Here is a 17,554-nt window from a genome sequence, read left to right as displayed (position 1 = left end):
AAAAAATGGGCAAAAAAAAATGGATAGAAACTTGGATGTGTGAATGGTACATAAATGACATGAGAGAAAAAGAATGAACAAAAAATAGATACTTAGAATGATAGGTATGAGATAGATAGATGATAGATAGATAATAGATTGATAATAGCAGCATCTGCAAAAATGGCAGATAAGCAGTATATGGAGCCAGCGGATCTACTTATGCCCCCCATAGACATAATGATAATTCTCCATTACTCGACCTTCTACCACAATCATCACAATTATGGAAAATCTCAAAATAGAAAATGTCGACTAAAACCTGTAGTCATTTGCCGCTAACTTCTACCCCTAAATATGACTCCAGTAATAAAACATGTGGAGAAAACATTACGGTATGAAGCAATAGTTGTGAAATGAGACCTTCTGCCACTGATCAATGAGTAGTCATGCACCGTCATAGGATCCCTGCCAGGCCAGTCAAAGTGTAACTTCACCCACTAACCCCTCTATCAGACTGCCAGAAGAGGTCAGATGAAGCCCCCATACCTGGCTCTTTACAAAGAGGTTGGTTATATGAGGCGAGTGTTTTCCATACTAGTAGTGTTAGTTTATCTATGAGTTAAGTTTTCCTAGGGTAACAGTGGGTTCCCTCTAAGTCGTACCTTACATAGGTTGTCCAGTGTTAAAGAAATATGGCTGCCTCGTTCCAACGACAGTGCCATGGTTTACTGTAGGTTGTATGTCGTATAGTTTCTCTGAATTCACTTTGCTGGAGTTGGCCTGCAGTACCAGATATGAACAGGTGGGGCACTGTTTCAGGAATAAAGCAGCCATGTTTCCTGGTCCTTCACAACCTTTTTTAGAGTCAGTGCCAATTATTTCATAGCCAACACTCCTCCTAATGCTATTGCCAATTACCGCATGATTTTGTATCACAATTGTGCAGCCATTGGTCCATCAGGAGTGTGTGGAGCTTAGGATTCTATGGTGTATTACAGTGAAGTAGAAACATTGGGTTTTATGGGCGTTATATGCCGTTTTATCTAGCAGGCTGATACTATGGATCATATTTCCTCCATGTAGTATTAATATTTGCTTTCTTCCCAGGCCTCTTCTCACTGACACCTAAGAAGTCGCACACCAGTCCACTGCGCATCACTGCTGGTCGCGGGTATTCTGACTGTGTGCGACATTTGATATGCCACGGAGCAAATCCCAACACCCTAGCGGGTGGACGTGGTGCCCTCCATGATTCCTGCGAGAGTCACCATACCGAGTGTACTCAACTGCTACTGAGCCGTGGAGCGGACCCCAGTCTTCTGACTAAAGATGGAGAGGCGCCCCTCCACATCTGTACCACCAAAGAATCACTGGAGTAGGTACCTAACATGGGATAATCCTGGAAAATGTATGAGCATGCTTGATAATCATAGTAATGGGTCATAAATTATCCGGTGATCACTGGAACATCCAAGACGACCATCATTAGATTATAGGGGCACTGTAGTCAATGCTCCATAGTATATGATGGACCCTGGTCAATGACAACCTTGACCTCGAGAAAGTCTACTCTTCTTGTGAATAACCAACGGTCATGGTCATGCCCTAACTAAAAAAAAAAAAAACATCAGCAGTGAGACTAATTTCACCAGAAGAATTTATGACTCATATGGATTAGCCCTTCTTATCTTAAAGGGGTTGTCCACTACTATCAACCACTACTGGAACAAGTCCTTCTCAATCTGAATGTTTGCCCCATTAAAATAAAAACACCTATATTCACCTCCTGTGCCTATGCCGTTCCAGTAGTGTTGGTGCTCGCGTTCTCATGGCTCACGTGAGGTTGTTACGTTACGCGAGTCCTGTGCCCAATCAGGTCTGGCGGACTGTCTCTGGCCGCTCATTTCCTCTTGATTACTTATACGTTTGAAGTTGGGGACAGTGATGTCAACGCTGATTGGGCACAGGGCTCACATGACACAACAACCTCATATGAGCCCTGGGAAAGCGAGTACTGACACTGCTGGAACGTCGCTGGCATGGGAGGTGAGTATAGGTGCTTTTATTTTAAGGAGGCAAACATTTAGATTGAAAAGGGATTGTCCTAGTAGTGGACAACCCTTTTAATTTTCCTTATTGCATCTCTTACACTACATTCACATCGAATTTCAAAATGCTCTTCAATAAAGGCTTGGAAAACTCGTCCTATTCATTTGTATGGGAAATCCATTTTCACATGAGGACATTTTTCTGTATTTTTTTTCCCTGAAGGAGGTTTTGAAAAACCACAACTGCATGTGACTTCTTTTCAGGTGAACCCGCCAAATTTTTCAAGCAGAAGACTCCTCAGGAAACTGCACTTTTTTTTACCTGAAGCGTCTTTTGTGTCGTATTTTTTGGTCGTTTTCTGAACGTTTTTCCTTTGGTTTTGGCCACCAGTGGGTATTTTTGAGGGTTTTCCCATGTTTTTAGTGAAGTCTTTTTTTAATGTGATTTTTTTAGTCTCTTTATTTTTCATTCCATTGAATAAGGAACAAACCACCAGTGTTTTTTTTTAAGCAAAATTCATGGCAAATAGCTCCGAGTGGAAAAGACCAGAATAATGGAAGTCACTTCTTTTAACCGCTTGGTGTTTTTAGACACCTGTAGTAGTTAAAAGACGTTCAAAAGCCTGAATATAAGAACAGCAAGTTGCTTTTTTTTTTTTTCCATTTTTCAGTTGAAAAAGATGTTGTGTGCACTTAGCCAGAGGGAAAAAAAAGCGCGTCACTTTATTTAAGTGAATCCTGATGGAACGTGACCGAAATGTCTCGAAACTACGTCCTGACAAATGAAAAAAGCTTAAAAAAAACACAGGGAAAACTCTTCCAACAGTCTTCAAAACCTTTCAGGAAAAGGTCATTTCCTCCCAAAACACCCTAAAAAAGAAGCATTTCCTGAACTGCTCAATGTTTGAAAACTTGTCATGTTTGTCCATCTTAAAAATTCCATGTGAACATAACCTTCAGGCGTGCAAGGCCTGGACCAACACCATTCTGAAGAGCATGCCCAATGATGGTAATTTGAAATCTGGTGATCACTCGGGTTCTCCTCCCAGAAGGAGTACCTATATTGTATATAAAAAAAAGTCTACACACCCCCATTAAAATGCCAGGTATGTTTGGTGCAAAGTTTATGCACTCATTCTGACAATGATCTTAAGCATACCTCCAAATCAACAAAACAATGGCTTCACCAGAAGAAGATCTGAGTCATGGAATGGCCCAACCAGAGCCCAGATCTGAATACAATTGAAAATCTGTGGGTGACCTGAAGAGGGAGCTGTCCCCCGGAAATGCCCTCACAATCTGAAAGATTTGGAGCTACTGCAAGGAAGAATGGGCACACATTGCCAATTCTAGATGTGCCATGCTGAGAGGCTCCTTCCCAAAAAGACTGAATGCTGTCATAAATTGTAAGGGTATTTCAGACCAGTATTAGAATAGCCCCTTAGTGACAGAGCCAATTTTGTACTTAATGACCAAGCCAATTTTTACAATTCTGACCACTGTCAATTTATGAGGTTATAATTCTGGAACGCTTCAATGTATCCCACTGATTCTGAGTCTGTTTTTTCATGACATATTGTACTTCATGTTAGTGGTAAAATTTCTTCAGTATGAACGGGAAAAAAAACGGAAATTTGGCAAAAATTTTGAAAATTTTGCAATTTTCAAACTTTTAATTTTTGTGCCCTTAAATCAGAGAGTGATATCGCACAAAATAGTTAATAAATAACATTTCCCACATGTCTACTTTACATCAGCACAATTTTGGAAACATAATTTTTTTGTTAGGACGTTATAAGGGTTGAAAGTTGACCAGCGATTTCTCATTTTTTCAACAAAATTTACAACACCATTTTTTTAGGGACCACCTCACATTTGCAGTGAGTTTGAGGGGTCAATATAACAGAAAATACCCAAAATTGACATCATTCTAAACACTGCACCCCTCAAGGTGCGCAAAACCACATTCAAGAAGTTTATTAACCCTTCAGGTGCTTCACGAGAACTAAAGCAATGGGGAAAAAATGTACATTTTACTTTTTTCACAAAATATTTACTCTGGAACCAAACTTTTTTATTTTCACAACGGTAGCAGGAGAAAATAGACAACAAAATTTGTTGTGCAATCTCTCCTGAGTACGCTGATACTCCGTACATGGGAGAAAGCCACTGTTTGGGTGCATGGCAGGGCTCAGAAGGGAGGGAGCACCGTTTGACTTTTTGAACGCAGAATCAATGGCGGACACCATGTCACATTTGGAGACCCCCGATGTACCTAAACAGAGGAAATTTCCCAATTCTAACAAAGCCCTAATCCCAACCCTAACACATCCCTATCCCTGATCCCAACCCTAACCATAACCCTAGCCACAAACCTAACGCCAACACCAGCCTAATCCAAACACAACCCTAGCCCCAACCCTAACCCCACCCTAATCACAACCATAACCCTAACCCAGGCCCTAACCCTAATGGAAAAATGAAAATAAAACCTTTTTTTTATTTCATTATTTTTAACTAACTAAGAAGGTGATAAAGGAGGTTTGATTTACTATTTTTTTTATTTTGATCACTGTGATAGACCCCATCACATTTATCAAAATAAACCAATAGGAAAATTCTCCTATTGTTGCCGGGTACCGGCCTGCAGATCTCGGTGGGCGCTTTGCACATGCACTTGACATTTTCTTCGCGGAAGAAGATGCAGAGGGCCGGGGACACAGCCGGTGGGACCGGGGACCTCATTTCTCTCTCCTCTGATGTGCTAGATCATAACAGAGGAGAAAGGAAAAAAAAGGAAATCTTTTTTTTTTTTTTTGCAGTCGCCGTTATTCCGTGAAAAAACTGATCGCAGCACTGAGGTCGGTAAAAACTGACCTGAATCATGTTCTCCGGGGTCTCAGCTACTCCCGGTAGCTTATTTCTCAGCTCGTTAAAAAGCGGCATTGAGGGATAAGTACCCTTAACTGCCACCGTTGCAAGGTGTATCAGCAGTCGTTAAGGGGTTAAGGCTTCGTTCACATCTGCATATATAAAGTCACTCCGATGGTCATCCCGAAACGTTGGATGAGTGTCATGCGTATTTCTCTTCGCATGTCATGCGAGTGTGTGATTTTGTTTTTCGCCAAGTATCTTTGAGATGCGTACACAATCTATATGCAGTGCGTTTTTAACATAGTCTTCTACGCACTATAATACTCTAATAATAATACTCTATAATACTTTAAAAAACTGTGCTGGTTTCACACCTCTGGACTGTGCGCTGGGATTACGAGGAGGTCCATGGTTATTGGCCCCTTTCCAGCCTAAAAATACCAGCCCGTAGCGGCCCCAGAAGTGGTGCATCACATGAGATGCTTCAATTCTAGTGATTGCCTGCTCTTCCCGATTGCCCTGGTGTGGTGGGAATCGGGGTAATGGTAGTTGGCGTTGATGACAGATGTGAATTGTTAAAAATCACAGCTGCCATCAAGCCCTGGTGTTAGTAATGGAGAGGGGTCTCTTAGACACCCCCAATACTAACCTGGTAATAAAAAATAAAGTCACACACACTCTATTCTCATGGTTCGGGTTGTGAATTTACTGTACTTGGCTCATGAAACTTTCATGGTTCCTCTGAGATGTAGTTTTTTTATGCTCACACTGACTTACATTGGCAAGTCTTCTCTGATACACACGGCCAACCCAACATGCTGCGATTTTTTTTTCCTTAGCCTGATTACCGCTGAGGAAAAACTTGCAGATGAACACTGCCTCTTCTCCCCTAGATGCCATGCATCACATATTGTATTAATAGACACAGAATTTACATACGACCATTACATCGGCTTTACTCGTTTTTTTCTCAGGTGTGCAAAGGTACTTTTGGACTATGGCGCCCTCATCAATCTTCCGTGCCATTACACCCGTGCCACCCCACTACATGTGGCTTCTTCTCGAGGTCTGGAGGAACATGTGGCATTATACCTAAGCCTTGGTGCTGACCCATGTGCCCGTAATCGTGAGGGTGAGACACCTCTAAATTCAGCGTGTGCCGCCTGCGAATCCCCCCAAGACCATGCTAGGTATTTGAGGTTGGCAGAAACACTCCTGAAAGCTGGAGTGGATCCCGGGATGCCAGGGAAGAAGGGCCATGGACCCCTCCACAATGCCAGTGCCAATTGCCATCTTGGAATGGTGCAGTTGCTTCTGGAGAATGGGGCATCCGTTAATGCCACAAACTGTGCTGGTTTCACGCCTCTGGACTGTGCGCTGCAGGTGTGCTTGGATTACGAGTGCCAGCCCCAGAAATTGATACAGACACTCCTTAATCACGGTGCCGAGCGCCCCAGTATCAAGGTAAGTGAAGCCGCCATTCCCAAGGTTGATATATCCAGTTATTTTAGGTCCTTTACTGAAATGATTGACATTCAGTCCTATAAATTGTAATGTCTGGTGTGAAAGGACAATCTGAGCTCTGCTCCATCTGTGTATGTAGTGTGGTGCTCTGCGGGTACAATGCTTGGCTGTCTCAGACAGTTCCAGAGACAATGGAAGGTGGCATGCATGGTGGACACTGGTCCGTTCTAATAGGGCATTTCATGGTTATTGGGGGTCCCAGCAATCGGTCACAATAACCATTTAAACAGACCTAATAAAACAATCATATCTTGCGAGTCTCAAATGTACCCTGTGCCCACAGATGTGGCGATTCTGTGCCTCTTCACCTCTGGCCTTTGAGATCCTTCTCAACGCCTATGACCGAATTCCACCAGGGGATTTCTGGGTCCAATCTGTGCCCACTAAAATATGGGAGGTAAGGAAGACGCATGTTCTATTTTTCTAATCTAACCCCATTCAGGCCGTGGGTTCTGGGAACATAAATCTTTATGGAGTTTTCTCTGCACAAACATTTATGGTAAATGCTTAGGATTCTTGGTCAGTGTCCACCATAAGGGGTTGGACTGCTGGTCACTAAAACATGGTGACTAATCACATGGCTACCAGAAAAAGCCAAACAGAAGCATCCTTTAGCCCATCTATGAATCTACCAAAGTTGCAAAGGAGCAGATCTAATAGTTATGGCCACGCAATGAGTATTCTTATGTCTCAGCCGTTATGTCTTCTTCTTTGCTTTCAGCTGCATCACACATTTTACGACTCCGTCCTGCAAGTTACAAATCAACCTCGTCGCCTCCAACATCTCGCCCGCTGCGCTGTGAGGAACATATATAAAGGGGAATGCCACAAAGCAGTAGCAGACCTAAGGCTGCCAGCCACACTGACTGCCTACCTCCTGCTGGTTCCAGAGGGCGTCATGCACTAAAATGTGTCAGTTACCGTTTCACATTAAACTGTCCACAAGGGGGCGCTAAAAAGGGTAGTGTAGTCAGGGTAAGAGTCCAGTAGTTATAGAAAATGGTCTTTTGTCTCCCACCACCCAGTGCAGACTTTTACAGGAGGGTGGGGTGAAGGGAGCACATGGATTATCCCATATAGGTCGTGGTTTTAGAAATTGCATTGCATACCTTCTAATCATTTTATCATAGTTGGCTCTTGTTTAGCTTTGCTTCAGTTGGCTGTATTCTACCTCTTGGTTATTTTGAAACTCAGGCTGTCTCCGGCTTTACACTGCAGTCTATGAGTTGATTGCAGCAATAAGGTCCTGTTGAACCTTGGATGAAAATAATCATTTTAAATTATTTTTTTAAATTTGACTTCAAAGGGGATTGTCTTCTACTGGACAACCCTTTATTAATGGGCCCAAGGAGATTCAGAAGAAATCCCAAAACCCCAACAAACAATATTCACCTTCCGGACCGGCACCCCTTCTCCATACTCAGCAGGGGTATTTTTTCCTTTTGGATGGAAAGTGAATGCTGCAGCCGATCTTCAACTCATTGACCCCGCCGAATGTTGACACAGGGGGACAAAACGGAATCGGCCTGGAGTGGTGCTACTAATCTAAGTGCCCCTAGTATTCTACACTGCTCAAAAAAATAAAGGGAACACTAAACAATACAATGTATTGTTTAGTGTTCCCCTTATTTTTTTGAGCAGCATACTTTCACAGTCAGTCTTCTGCGGGTTGTCCTCTGCCAGATCGCTCCAGTGTTTACTGGGTGAGGTGGAAGTCACAACTCCATGCAAGTCAATGAACGCCCGAACCAGTCCCTCATAGTTTTACCAAGAGCTTGTGACCATTACCTCTGACTTCTGGTCAGTCAGAAGTTGTGGTTACAAGATGGTGGATCGGGGCCTGAGCTGCGCCAGGGAGAGCTGAAGAGGGCCGCTGGTATTTTACTGCAGGCAGGAAACATGCATTAGTAATACCACTCCAAAACTACCGTATTAGACACCCGACTTATGTCCTACGGACTCACACCTTACCGTAGAGAGCATGAAGTCCAGGATTCCGGATGGATCATGGAAAAATGTCTGCATTTGTCAGAAAACACACTGTCTAGCTGTACAGTACTTATCTTACACAGAGCCCGTCCACTTAGTTGGATGAAGGCCCTGCAGCGGATGTGTCATGGATACAGGTGTACATTCATCTGGTCATCAGAACTTATTTTTCTTAGAAAAAAATGAAACAGAATGTGACAGCAGCCAGAGGAAAAATGGAATAGTTATTTGTAGCTTTTGTAACCACAGAGTGTAGATCTGGATAAACACCGATGTCGTGTGATGTTACAATAAACTTCTATGGAAAGAAAAGATCTGATGAGGACGGATGGTCATTGGCACCAGCCATCTGCAGGGATTGGGCTTAGCAATGTACCACAGAAATAAGACTCTCGGCGGCGTGTGTAGCAATGTACTGCAGAGGCGCGCCACTCGGCGGCGAGTGTAGCAATGTACCGCAGAGAGGCGCCACTCGGCGGCGAGTGTAGCAATGTACCGCAGAGGCACCACTCGACGGCGAGTGTAGCAATGTACCGCAGAGAGGCGCCACTCGGCGGCGAGTGTAGCAATGTACCGCAGAGAGGCGCCACTCGGCGGCGTGTAGCAGTGTACCGCAGAAAGGCGCCACTCAGTGGTGTGTGTAGCAATGTACCGCATAGAGGCGCCACTCGGCAGCGTATAGCAATGTACCGCAGAAAGGCGCCACTCAGTGGTGTGTGTAGCAATGTACCGCATAGAGGCGCCACTCGGCAGCGTGTGTAGCAATGTACCGCAGAAAGGCGCCACTCGGCGGCGTGTGTAGCAATGTACCGCAGAGAGGCGCCACTCAGTGGTGTGTGTAGCAATGTACCGCATAGAGGCGCCACTCGGCAGCGTGTGTAGCAATGTACCGCAGAAAGGCGCCACTCGGCGGCGTGTAGCAATGTACCGCAGAAAGGCGCCACTCGGCGGCGTGTAGCAATGTACCGCAGAAAGGCGCCACTCGGCGGCGTGTGTAGAAATGTACCGCATAGAGGCGCCACTCGGCGGCGTGTGTAGCAATGTACCGCAGAGAGGCGCCACTCGGTGGCGTGTGTAGCAATGTACCACAGAGAGGTGCCACTCGGCGGCATGTGTAGCAATGTACCGCAGAGAGGCGCCACTCGGCGGCGAGTGTAGCAATGTACCGCAGAGAGGCGCCACTCGGCGGCGAGTGTAGCAATGTACCGCAGAGGCACCACTCGACGGCGAGTGTAGCAATGTACCGCAGAGAGGCGCCACTCGGCGGCGTGTAGCAATGTACCGCAGAAAGGCGCCACTCAGTGGTGTGTGTAGCAATGTACCGCATAGAGGCGCCACTCGGCAGCGTGTAGCAATGTACCGCAGAAAGGCGCCACTCAGTGGTGTGTGTAGCAATGTACCGCATAGAGGCGCCACTCGGCAGCGTGTGTAGCAATGTACCGCATAGAGGCGCCACTCGGCGGCGTGTGTAGCAATGTACCGCAGAGAGGCGCCACTCAGTGGTGTGTGTAGCAATGTACCGCATAGAGGCGCCACTCGGCAGCGTGTGTAGCAATGTACCGCAGAAAGGTGCCACTCGGCGGCGTGTAGCAATGTACCGCAGAAAGGCGCCACTCGGCGGCGTGTGTAGAAATGTACCGCATAGAGGCGCCACTCGGCAGCGTATAGCAATGTACCGCAGAAAGGCGCCACTCAGTGGTGTGTGTAGCAATGTACCGCATAGAGGCGCCACTCGGCAGCGTGTGTAGCAATGTACCGCAGAAAGGCGCCACTCGGCGGCGTGTGTAGCAATGTACCGCAGAGAGGCGCCACTCAGTGGTGTGTGTAGCAATGTACCGCATAGAGGCGCCACTCGGCAGCGTGTGTAGCAATGTACCGCAGAAAGGCGCCACTCGGCGGCGTGTAGCAATGTACCGCAGAAAGGCGCCACTCGGCGGCGTGTAGCAATGTACCGCAGAAAGGCGCCACTCGGCGGCGTGTGTAGAAATGTACCGCATAGAGGCGCCACTCGGCGGCGTGTGTAGCAATGTACCGCAGAGAGGCGCCACTCGGTGGCGTGTGTAGCAATGTACCACAGAGAGGTGCCACTCGGCGGCATGTGTAGCAATGTACCGCAGAGAGGCGCCACTCGGCGGCGAGTGTAGCAATGTACCGCAGAGAGGCGCCACTCGGCGGCGAGTGTAGCAATGTACCGCAGAGGCACCACTCGACGGCGAGTGTAGCAATGTACCGCAGAGAGGCGCCACTCGGCGGCGTGTAGCAATGTACCGCAGAAAGGCGCCACTCAGTGGTGTGTGTAGCAATGTACCGCATAGAGGCGCCACTCGGCAGCGTGTAGCAATGTACCGCAGAAAGGCGCCACTCAGTGGTGTGTGTAGCAATGTACCGCATAGAGGCGCCACTCGGCAGCGTGTGTAGCAATGTACCGCATAGAGGCGCCACTCGGCGGCGTGTGTAGCAATGTACCGCAGAGAGGCGCCACTCAGTGGTGTGTGTAGCAATGTACCGCATAGAGGCGCCACTCGGCAGCGTGTGTAGCAATGTACCGCAGAAAGGTGCCACTCGGCGGCGTGTAGCAATGTACCGCAGAAAGGCGCCACTCGGCGGCGTGTGTAGAAATGTACCGCATAGAGGCGCCACTCGGTGGCGTGTGTAGCAATGTACCGCAGAGAGGCGCCACTCGGTGGCGTGTGTAGCAATGTACCACAGAGAGGTGCCACTCGGTGGCGTGTGTAGCAATGTACCGCAGAAAGGCGCCACTCGGCAGCGTGTGTAGAAATGTACCGCATAGAGGCGCCACTCGGCGGCGTGTGTAGCAATGTACCGCAGAGAGGCGCCACTCGGCGGCGTGTGTAGCAATGTACCACAGAGAGGCGCCACTCGGCGGCGTGTGTAGCAATGTACCGCATAGAGGCGCCACTCGGCAGCGTGTGTAGCAATGTACCGCAGAGGCGCCACTCGGAGGCGGGTGTAGAAATGTACCGCATAGAGGCGCCACTCGGCGGCGTGTGTAGCAATGTACCGCAGAGGCGCCACTCGGAGGCGGGTGTAGAAATGTACCGCATAGAGGCGCCACTCGGCGGCGTGTGTAGCAATGTACCGCAGAGAGGCGCCACTTGACAGCCATCCAGCACCAGCTTCATCCTATAAACGCTCTCCATCCGCACAAAACAGTGACAGAAGTCCCTATAGTACAAGGAGGTCACATTCAGAAAGTCTCGTTCCATATATTGTTTAAAATTTTATAAAACTTTTAATTTAACATTTAAACAAACTTATTTTGTATTTATAACTTAACATAGAAAAGATAAAAGTGAACATTGTCCCAAAGCAAGGTAAACAATGGAAAAATCCTTATTCAGAGCCACCTTTTCCAAGGAAGGCTGAACGTAGAGGGGACAGATGTACAGCGCCACTCTTATCCACAGGTGGTGCCTGGTAATGCAGTGTTCACTGATAGGGACCGGACTGCAATACCAGATATCACCGATGGATAAGAGTGGTGCTGTTTCAATTAAATGTGGGCAGAGGCATTTTGCAAGTGACTGAGGCAGAGTCCCCAGTGTGAAGATACTATATTGCACAAAGATAAAGATTAGTAAAATGCAGACACAATTTGATTAGTTATTCCTAAAAAAACTAAACCTGTAAATATGCGTCCACGATTTCTCCTGGCTGAAAATTAATAGGGCAGCTCATAAAAGAAGGCCTATAACTAGATAGTAATGGGCAAGTCATTACCTAATCTGCCGATAAAAGCAGAAAGTCATAAATCATTCCTACCAAAACAGCGCCACACCTGACCACAGATTGTGTCTGATATTGCAGCTCACACCTATTTCCCTGAATGAATTTGAGTTGCAATACCATTCACCACCTGTGGACATGTGTGGTGCTGCTGTTGGAAGAAAGCAGCCATGTGTGTATCAGTCCTGCTCAAGGAAGCACACCAACACTTCTGACGGCCCGGTCTTTAACACCACTAAGTAGATGATGTAGATAAGAGTTTGAACGTCTATACTGCAGTTCATACTGGTAGTATAAATGAGAAAATCAAGTTTACCAGTTGCTTGCTGTATGTAAATTAGATGTCAAGTGTCAGGTGGATGTGCCCTAAAAAAAGACCTTGTTTCCGATTTTCATCTGTAAATTCTCCCCATCTCTTCCGAGTGATGGCTCTAGTGGTGTGTGCCCACGTATGTCACTCTGCCTACTACCCACCGTACAGCACAAGCGTTGGAATCAGATTAGACATGGTTCCTCACTAGAGCCATTGGTCAATGGGTAAAAGGAGGATTCATGGGTGAAAACCAGACACACTTTACTTTTTTAATGCCCAGTGATGACAGCATAGGACTGATCAAAGCTTCATCTTCTCATGCATGCTACCAGGGTTGGCTTCTGGTATGGCTAGTCTTTCTACGTCACTTATCTGGCTGACAAATGTTCTTCAAGGAAGCTTTAATAGAACCCATATTGGTGGTGCACCTGTCTTACCTAAATAGAAAAATATTAACAGGATAGGAAGAGTAAAAAAAAATTGCTTACATAATAATGTTAGTATCTGGAAGAATTGTTTTGGGTTTTTTTTTTGCCTGTGACAATAATAATAATGTAAAAGCATCAGAGATGTTATAAATTAACAAGTCCCTTAAAATCCTTCCTAGCGGTCAGGTCCACCGCTTGCTCAGTGCCCCAAGGTATGGATAACATCAAACAACAGTAGCGCAAACATGGCTTAAACATCCCCAAGAGCCAAGGAATGAGAAAGCAAACAGAACATGGGTAACGCTCCTCTGTATTAGCCATTTAAGCAGTTGTCCAGATGTTCATTGATATTGGCTGCTAAGACATTTGCTCCACACACCGGGCAGTTAACTGTCTCACTCTGATTGTTGGATGTTGGGTTAGAGGATGAGGCACCATCTAAAACTATGACTGGGGCTTCCCTAAAGGAGTTGCCTCCAGGGAAACTGCTCTTTGAGGATTCAGTGTCCAGGCGAGGTCTTTTTGGAGGTTGGTTTTGACTTTCATCATAGCTTGACCCCTGTGAGGTAGAGGGTGCACCCTGAGATGAGGTGGGCACTGCAAATGAAAGCCTCTTCTGGGCGAAGCCATCGAGAGTCCCCAGCTGTGACCCAGAGGATTTGCAATTGTTCCTGTCTTTTATAGGGAGTTTCATTGGGGATCCGTTGATATTTTTGAACACTTTGGTGTTTGCCACAGACACTTTTGGCAGGGTTTGCCTGGGGTGGATACTTTTGTTGGTAATGGAGGACAAGGCACTGGTATTCTGAACTGGCTTTACAGGAGAGTTTGATAAGGCTTTACTGGAGAAGGGAGGAACACTATGGACCTTAACCATGACTGATACTTGACTGGACTCCCCGAGCTTGTAACCAGTGCCACTAAAAGGGAAAAATGACCGTATATCACTTCCACCTGGTTTTCCTGCAAAGAAAAATATATCATTATGTCACATGGGTAAAGACTGGAAATACATTAATGACAAGTATCGTAAAGATCTAGACCATAGGTGCCCAAATGGTGAAAGTGCCAAATTTTATGATTGCATCACTTCTAAAAAGGTCCGAGAGATAGATCAATAATACAATATATGACAATCTAATAAGTGGGTGTTGCTTCTGGAACTTTCCCTATTGTAGACAAAAAATGTTCCTTTCCCCCCTACTTAGCACAATTAGAAAAATCAGTCAAGATGATTGTAGAATCAATGCAACCATCCCCATAGTATATGAGCGTTATTCAACACAGTGAAGTTAAGAAATGGCTGGGGGCAGCACAGATTGGCATCAAGGACTGCAAGTGGCACTCGAGATCAGAGGTGCACATTCTTCAAAAATACAGACCAAAGTCTATCATAGCATGGTCGTTTCCAATCAAGTCCCATGAGGCCTTGCCCAGGCATCTCATAGAGAAGTGTGGCCAGGTCACATCCAAAATTATTGTTATATTAACCATTCTAAATGGTAAGCAGGATGTTGGAGAACCATGGATGCAAGGCTAAGGCCCAGGAGAGGCTGCAGATTGTGTCTGTGCAGCAGCAAGCATGTCACATGCAGGGTGCAAATTTCAGCTACTGAGGGGAAGAGGTAATGGAAGGAAGGAAAATATTCAGGAATGAAGACAGTTGTTTAGGAACAGAATGAACAAGGGAGAACGTTCCCATGTGATTTCATGACAAATCCTGCAGTACCTTTCACTTCTGGGACATTACTAGGATGCACTTCAGAGGAGCCTTCCTTCTTGTCTTTACCAGTTTTCTTCTCAGGCTCCTTCACTTTTAAATACGTCCCTCCACAAGTTCTCTGATGGTCGGCCCACCATGGATCGAGCTTGGATGGAGCCCTGTTCATTGCACGCTTCACATAGCCATAATAAGGAGGCCTTTTCTGACAAGGTCCATTGCACAGCCACCAATGTTTTCTGTATTCTTCTACCTCATCGTGGAAACTGTGAAAAACCTGATCACACAAAAGGAAAACATACCCAAAAATGAACGTACATATGTGACACACGCTTCATAAACAGCGCCATTGCCCCTATCGGAAAGTGAAAAAGTAATGACACCATACATATATAATGCTGCCATTCTGAACACACCATATTGTCAGCGGTCTGTGTTGGTCTTGGCCAATGGCCAATAAAGTGGTAAAATGTACCATCATGGTGGGGTCACCTCAAAATACAGAAGAGTAAAGGGATGAGGCTATAACTCCCCAAATCCTTGTCTGCACCCCTGCACTTACCATACATAGTGATGTGCTCATTTGGTAATCTGAGGCGGGCATTTTGCCATGCTTACCGATATCTTAGCACCAGTGAGACCATTTATACGATTCATGTGTTTGTGGAACTCCGGCCCGTGACCATCATGATCTTTATTGTTGTCGGTGACAAAGAGAAGGGCGTGAATCATCTCGTGAAGAAGAGTCTATGGTGGACACAGAAAGAAAAAATAAAATTATAAAAGACTTTATCCTGTGACCTCCCTCCCCCAAAATATTCACCGATGTGCTTGTCAGTCTCATTTTTTGCAGTGTATATTGGGGGATAAAAGACTGCATCTAAATTGGCTGAACACTCCTCCCCTCTGCCCCAGGCTGGATCCTACTTGCCCTACCGACGTGTGCTCTTAGGCCCAGGAGACACTTGTGCCAGTTTACTGTTTCCTCTGAAGAGGTCGCTTTGCTGCAGGCAGATGGGCGCACATGATTTGATCAAACTGTGACCAGTACATTGATGTTATAACAGAGCTTGGATCCTGGAACGATGATACACGCGTGTCAACGATGCGAAATGTGTAGTGGCGATGGTATAGGTGTATTCTAACGTAGCGACAATGGTATATATGTGTGTAGTCTAAAGCGTGGTGATGATGGTATGCATGCAAGTCTAATGCGTAGAGACGATACATTTATAGCCTAACATGTGGCGCCGATGGTACAGATGAAGACTAACGTGTAGCGACGAGAGCATACGTGTGGCGATGATAGTATGCGTGCAGTCTAGTGCGCAGCGACAATGGTATGCACGTGGCGATGATGGTATAGGTGTAATGATGATGGTATAGGTGTAGTCTAGTGTGTAGCAACAATGGTAAACGTGCAGTCTAACGTGTAACGATGAGGGTATACGTGTAGTCTAACGTGTAACGATGAGGGTATACGTGTAGTCTAACGTGTAACGATGAGGGTATACGTGTAGTCTAACGTGTAACGATGAGGGTATACGTGTAGTCTAACGTGTAACGATGAGGGTATACGTGTAGTCTAACGTGTAACGATGAGGGTATACGTGTAGTCTAACGTGTAGCGACGAGAGCATACGTGTAGCGATGATGGTATATGTGTAGTCTAACGTGTAACGATGAGGGTATACGTGTAGTCTAACGTGTAACGATGAGGGTATACGTGTAGTGATGGTATACGTGTAGTCTAACGTGTAGCGACGAGAGCATATGTGTAGCGATGATGGTATATGTGTAGTCTAACGTGTAACGATGGAGGTATACGTGTAGTCTAACGTGTAGCGACGAGAGCATACGTGTAGCGATGATGGTATATGTGTAGTCTAACGATGAGGGTATACGTGTGATGGTATACGTGTAGTCTAACGTGTAGCGACGAGAGCATACGTGTAGCGATGATGGTATATGTGTAGTATACACGGTAACAATTCAGAAGTCCCATGTACTGTATGTTAGCGTGGTTGTCAGTTTGGCCCCCAGCCACTGCTGGAATCACACTCCTGTTTTCCTATGAACGTCTCCTCTTTGCTGATGTACGTACATGTATATTGCGGTGTGATGCTGATGATGGCGCCGCACACTTCTGTCTTGTTACACGCTGCTCGTCTCTCTATAGTGTGTGAGCGCCCACCTTTCCATCCCATAACCCAGCACATTGTGCCGCCACCCTTACGTGACGGATTGCCTGATCCCGATCAGTCATGGCGGAAACGTCAGTCACTGGCGTCTCTGTGGTGACCCGGCATGTACACATAATGTACACATATGACCCCGCAGATCTCATTACCACGCGATTCCTACCTCCACCAGATCCTTCCGGGGTCTCAGCACCAGGAGCGGTTTGCTGAGCCGTATGGAGCACAGGCCCCCCCGCCCTTCATAAGAACAGACCCCCGCACATCTGTAAGACACAGAATACAGATCACATTCTGGCAGTGAGGGGTTAGAGGGGCTCTCCAGCACCCACAGATCACAACACACTGAGTGCAAGGTCGGCACGCTGGGACTTGTAGTGTCAGCAGCACTCCTTACAGCGTCATCCTGTGGCTCCACTTCACCTCCACTCCCGCCAGCTTCCCCCAGAAGAACATCTCATTAAACTGCAGGAACAGCTCATGGACATTGGGACTGGGGTCCAGCAGCTCCCAGGACGGGTCCACCACGGCCATGAGAGGGGGGTGCGCGGCGGGGCCATGACTGGCGGCTGCCTTGGTTCGCTGCTCCCGGTCGCACTGCTGCCTGTCCCCGGCCTTCTCCCGGTCGTACTCCCTCTGCAGCTGCAGCGCCAGTAACAGATCCGCCTCCATCATTCCTCCGCCATAACAAAACTTCCTAACGGCTGAAGCAATGATTGGCAAGCCCCGCC

General features: G+C 46.6%; 2 protein-coding genes across 4 annotated transcripts in view; one reads left to right on the top strand and one right to left on the bottom strand.

Annotated features, from left to right (window-relative positions):
- Nucleotides 1-8,872, top strand: part of ASB16 (ankyrin repeat and SOCS box containing 16) — a 44,383-nt gene extending 35,511 nt beyond the window's left edge. For all 3 annotated transcript variants that reach the window (XM_073572773.1, XM_073572771.1, XM_073572772.1), the window contains exons 2-5: nucleotides 1,090-1,357; nucleotides 5,879-6,368; nucleotides 6,712-6,825; nucleotides 7,150-8,872. In XM_073572773.1, coding sequence (XP_073428874.1) covers nucleotides 1,090-1,357; nucleotides 5,879-6,368; nucleotides 6,712-6,825; nucleotides 7,150-7,335 — 1,058 coding nt within the window. In that variant the 3' untranslated portion in view covers nucleotides 7,336-8,872. The remainder of the gene's footprint in view (nucleotides 1-1,089; nucleotides 1,358-5,878; nucleotides 6,369-6,711; nucleotides 6,826-7,149) is intronic.
- A 2,773-nt stretch (nucleotides 8,873-11,645) lies between these two features.
- Nucleotides 11,646-17,498, bottom strand: SPRTN (SprT-like N-terminal domain). The gene is made up of 5 exons (XM_073572770.1): nucleotides 17,221-17,498; nucleotides 16,990-17,089; nucleotides 15,244-15,372; nucleotides 14,635-14,902; nucleotides 11,646-13,868 (listed from the first exon to the last, which is right to left on the bottom strand). The coding sequence occupies exons 1-5, from the start codon at nucleotides 17,496-17,498 to the stop codon at nucleotides 13,219-13,221; spliced, it is 1,425 nt and encodes a 474-aa protein (XP_073428871.1). The 3' UTR covers nucleotides 11,646-13,218.
- Nucleotides 17,499-17,554: the final 56 nt, after the last annotated feature.

The sequence above is a fragment of the Dendrobates tinctorius genome, unplaced genomic scaffold, assembly GCF_039654945.1.
Source record: "Dendrobates tinctorius isolate UK_male_01 unplaced genomic scaffold, ASM3965494v1 ptg000032l, whole genome shotgun sequence".
In the NCBI taxonomy this organism is placed as follows: domain Eukaryota; kingdom Metazoa; phylum Chordata; class Amphibia; order Anura; family Dendrobatidae; genus Dendrobates; species Dendrobates tinctorius.
The sequence above is the reverse complement of the archived record's forward strand: the minus strand, read 5'-3'. Positions and strand labels throughout refer to the sequence as shown.

Bases quoted from the DNA above. Each gene is read 5' to 3' on its own strand.
- SPRTN (XM_073572770.1), bottom strand. From the start codon at position 17,498: ATGATGGAGGCGGATCTGTTACTGGCGCTGCAGCTGCAGAGGGAGTAC. The intron at 15,373-16,989 runs GTAGGAATCGCG...TGTCCACCATAG, and splicing joins CCCGGAAGGATCTGGTGGAG to ACTCTTCTTCACGAGATGAT. The intron at 13,869-14,634 runs GTACTGCAGGAT...TTTTCTTTGCAG, and splicing joins TAATGTCCCAGAAGTGAAAG to GAAAACCAGGTGGAAGTGAT.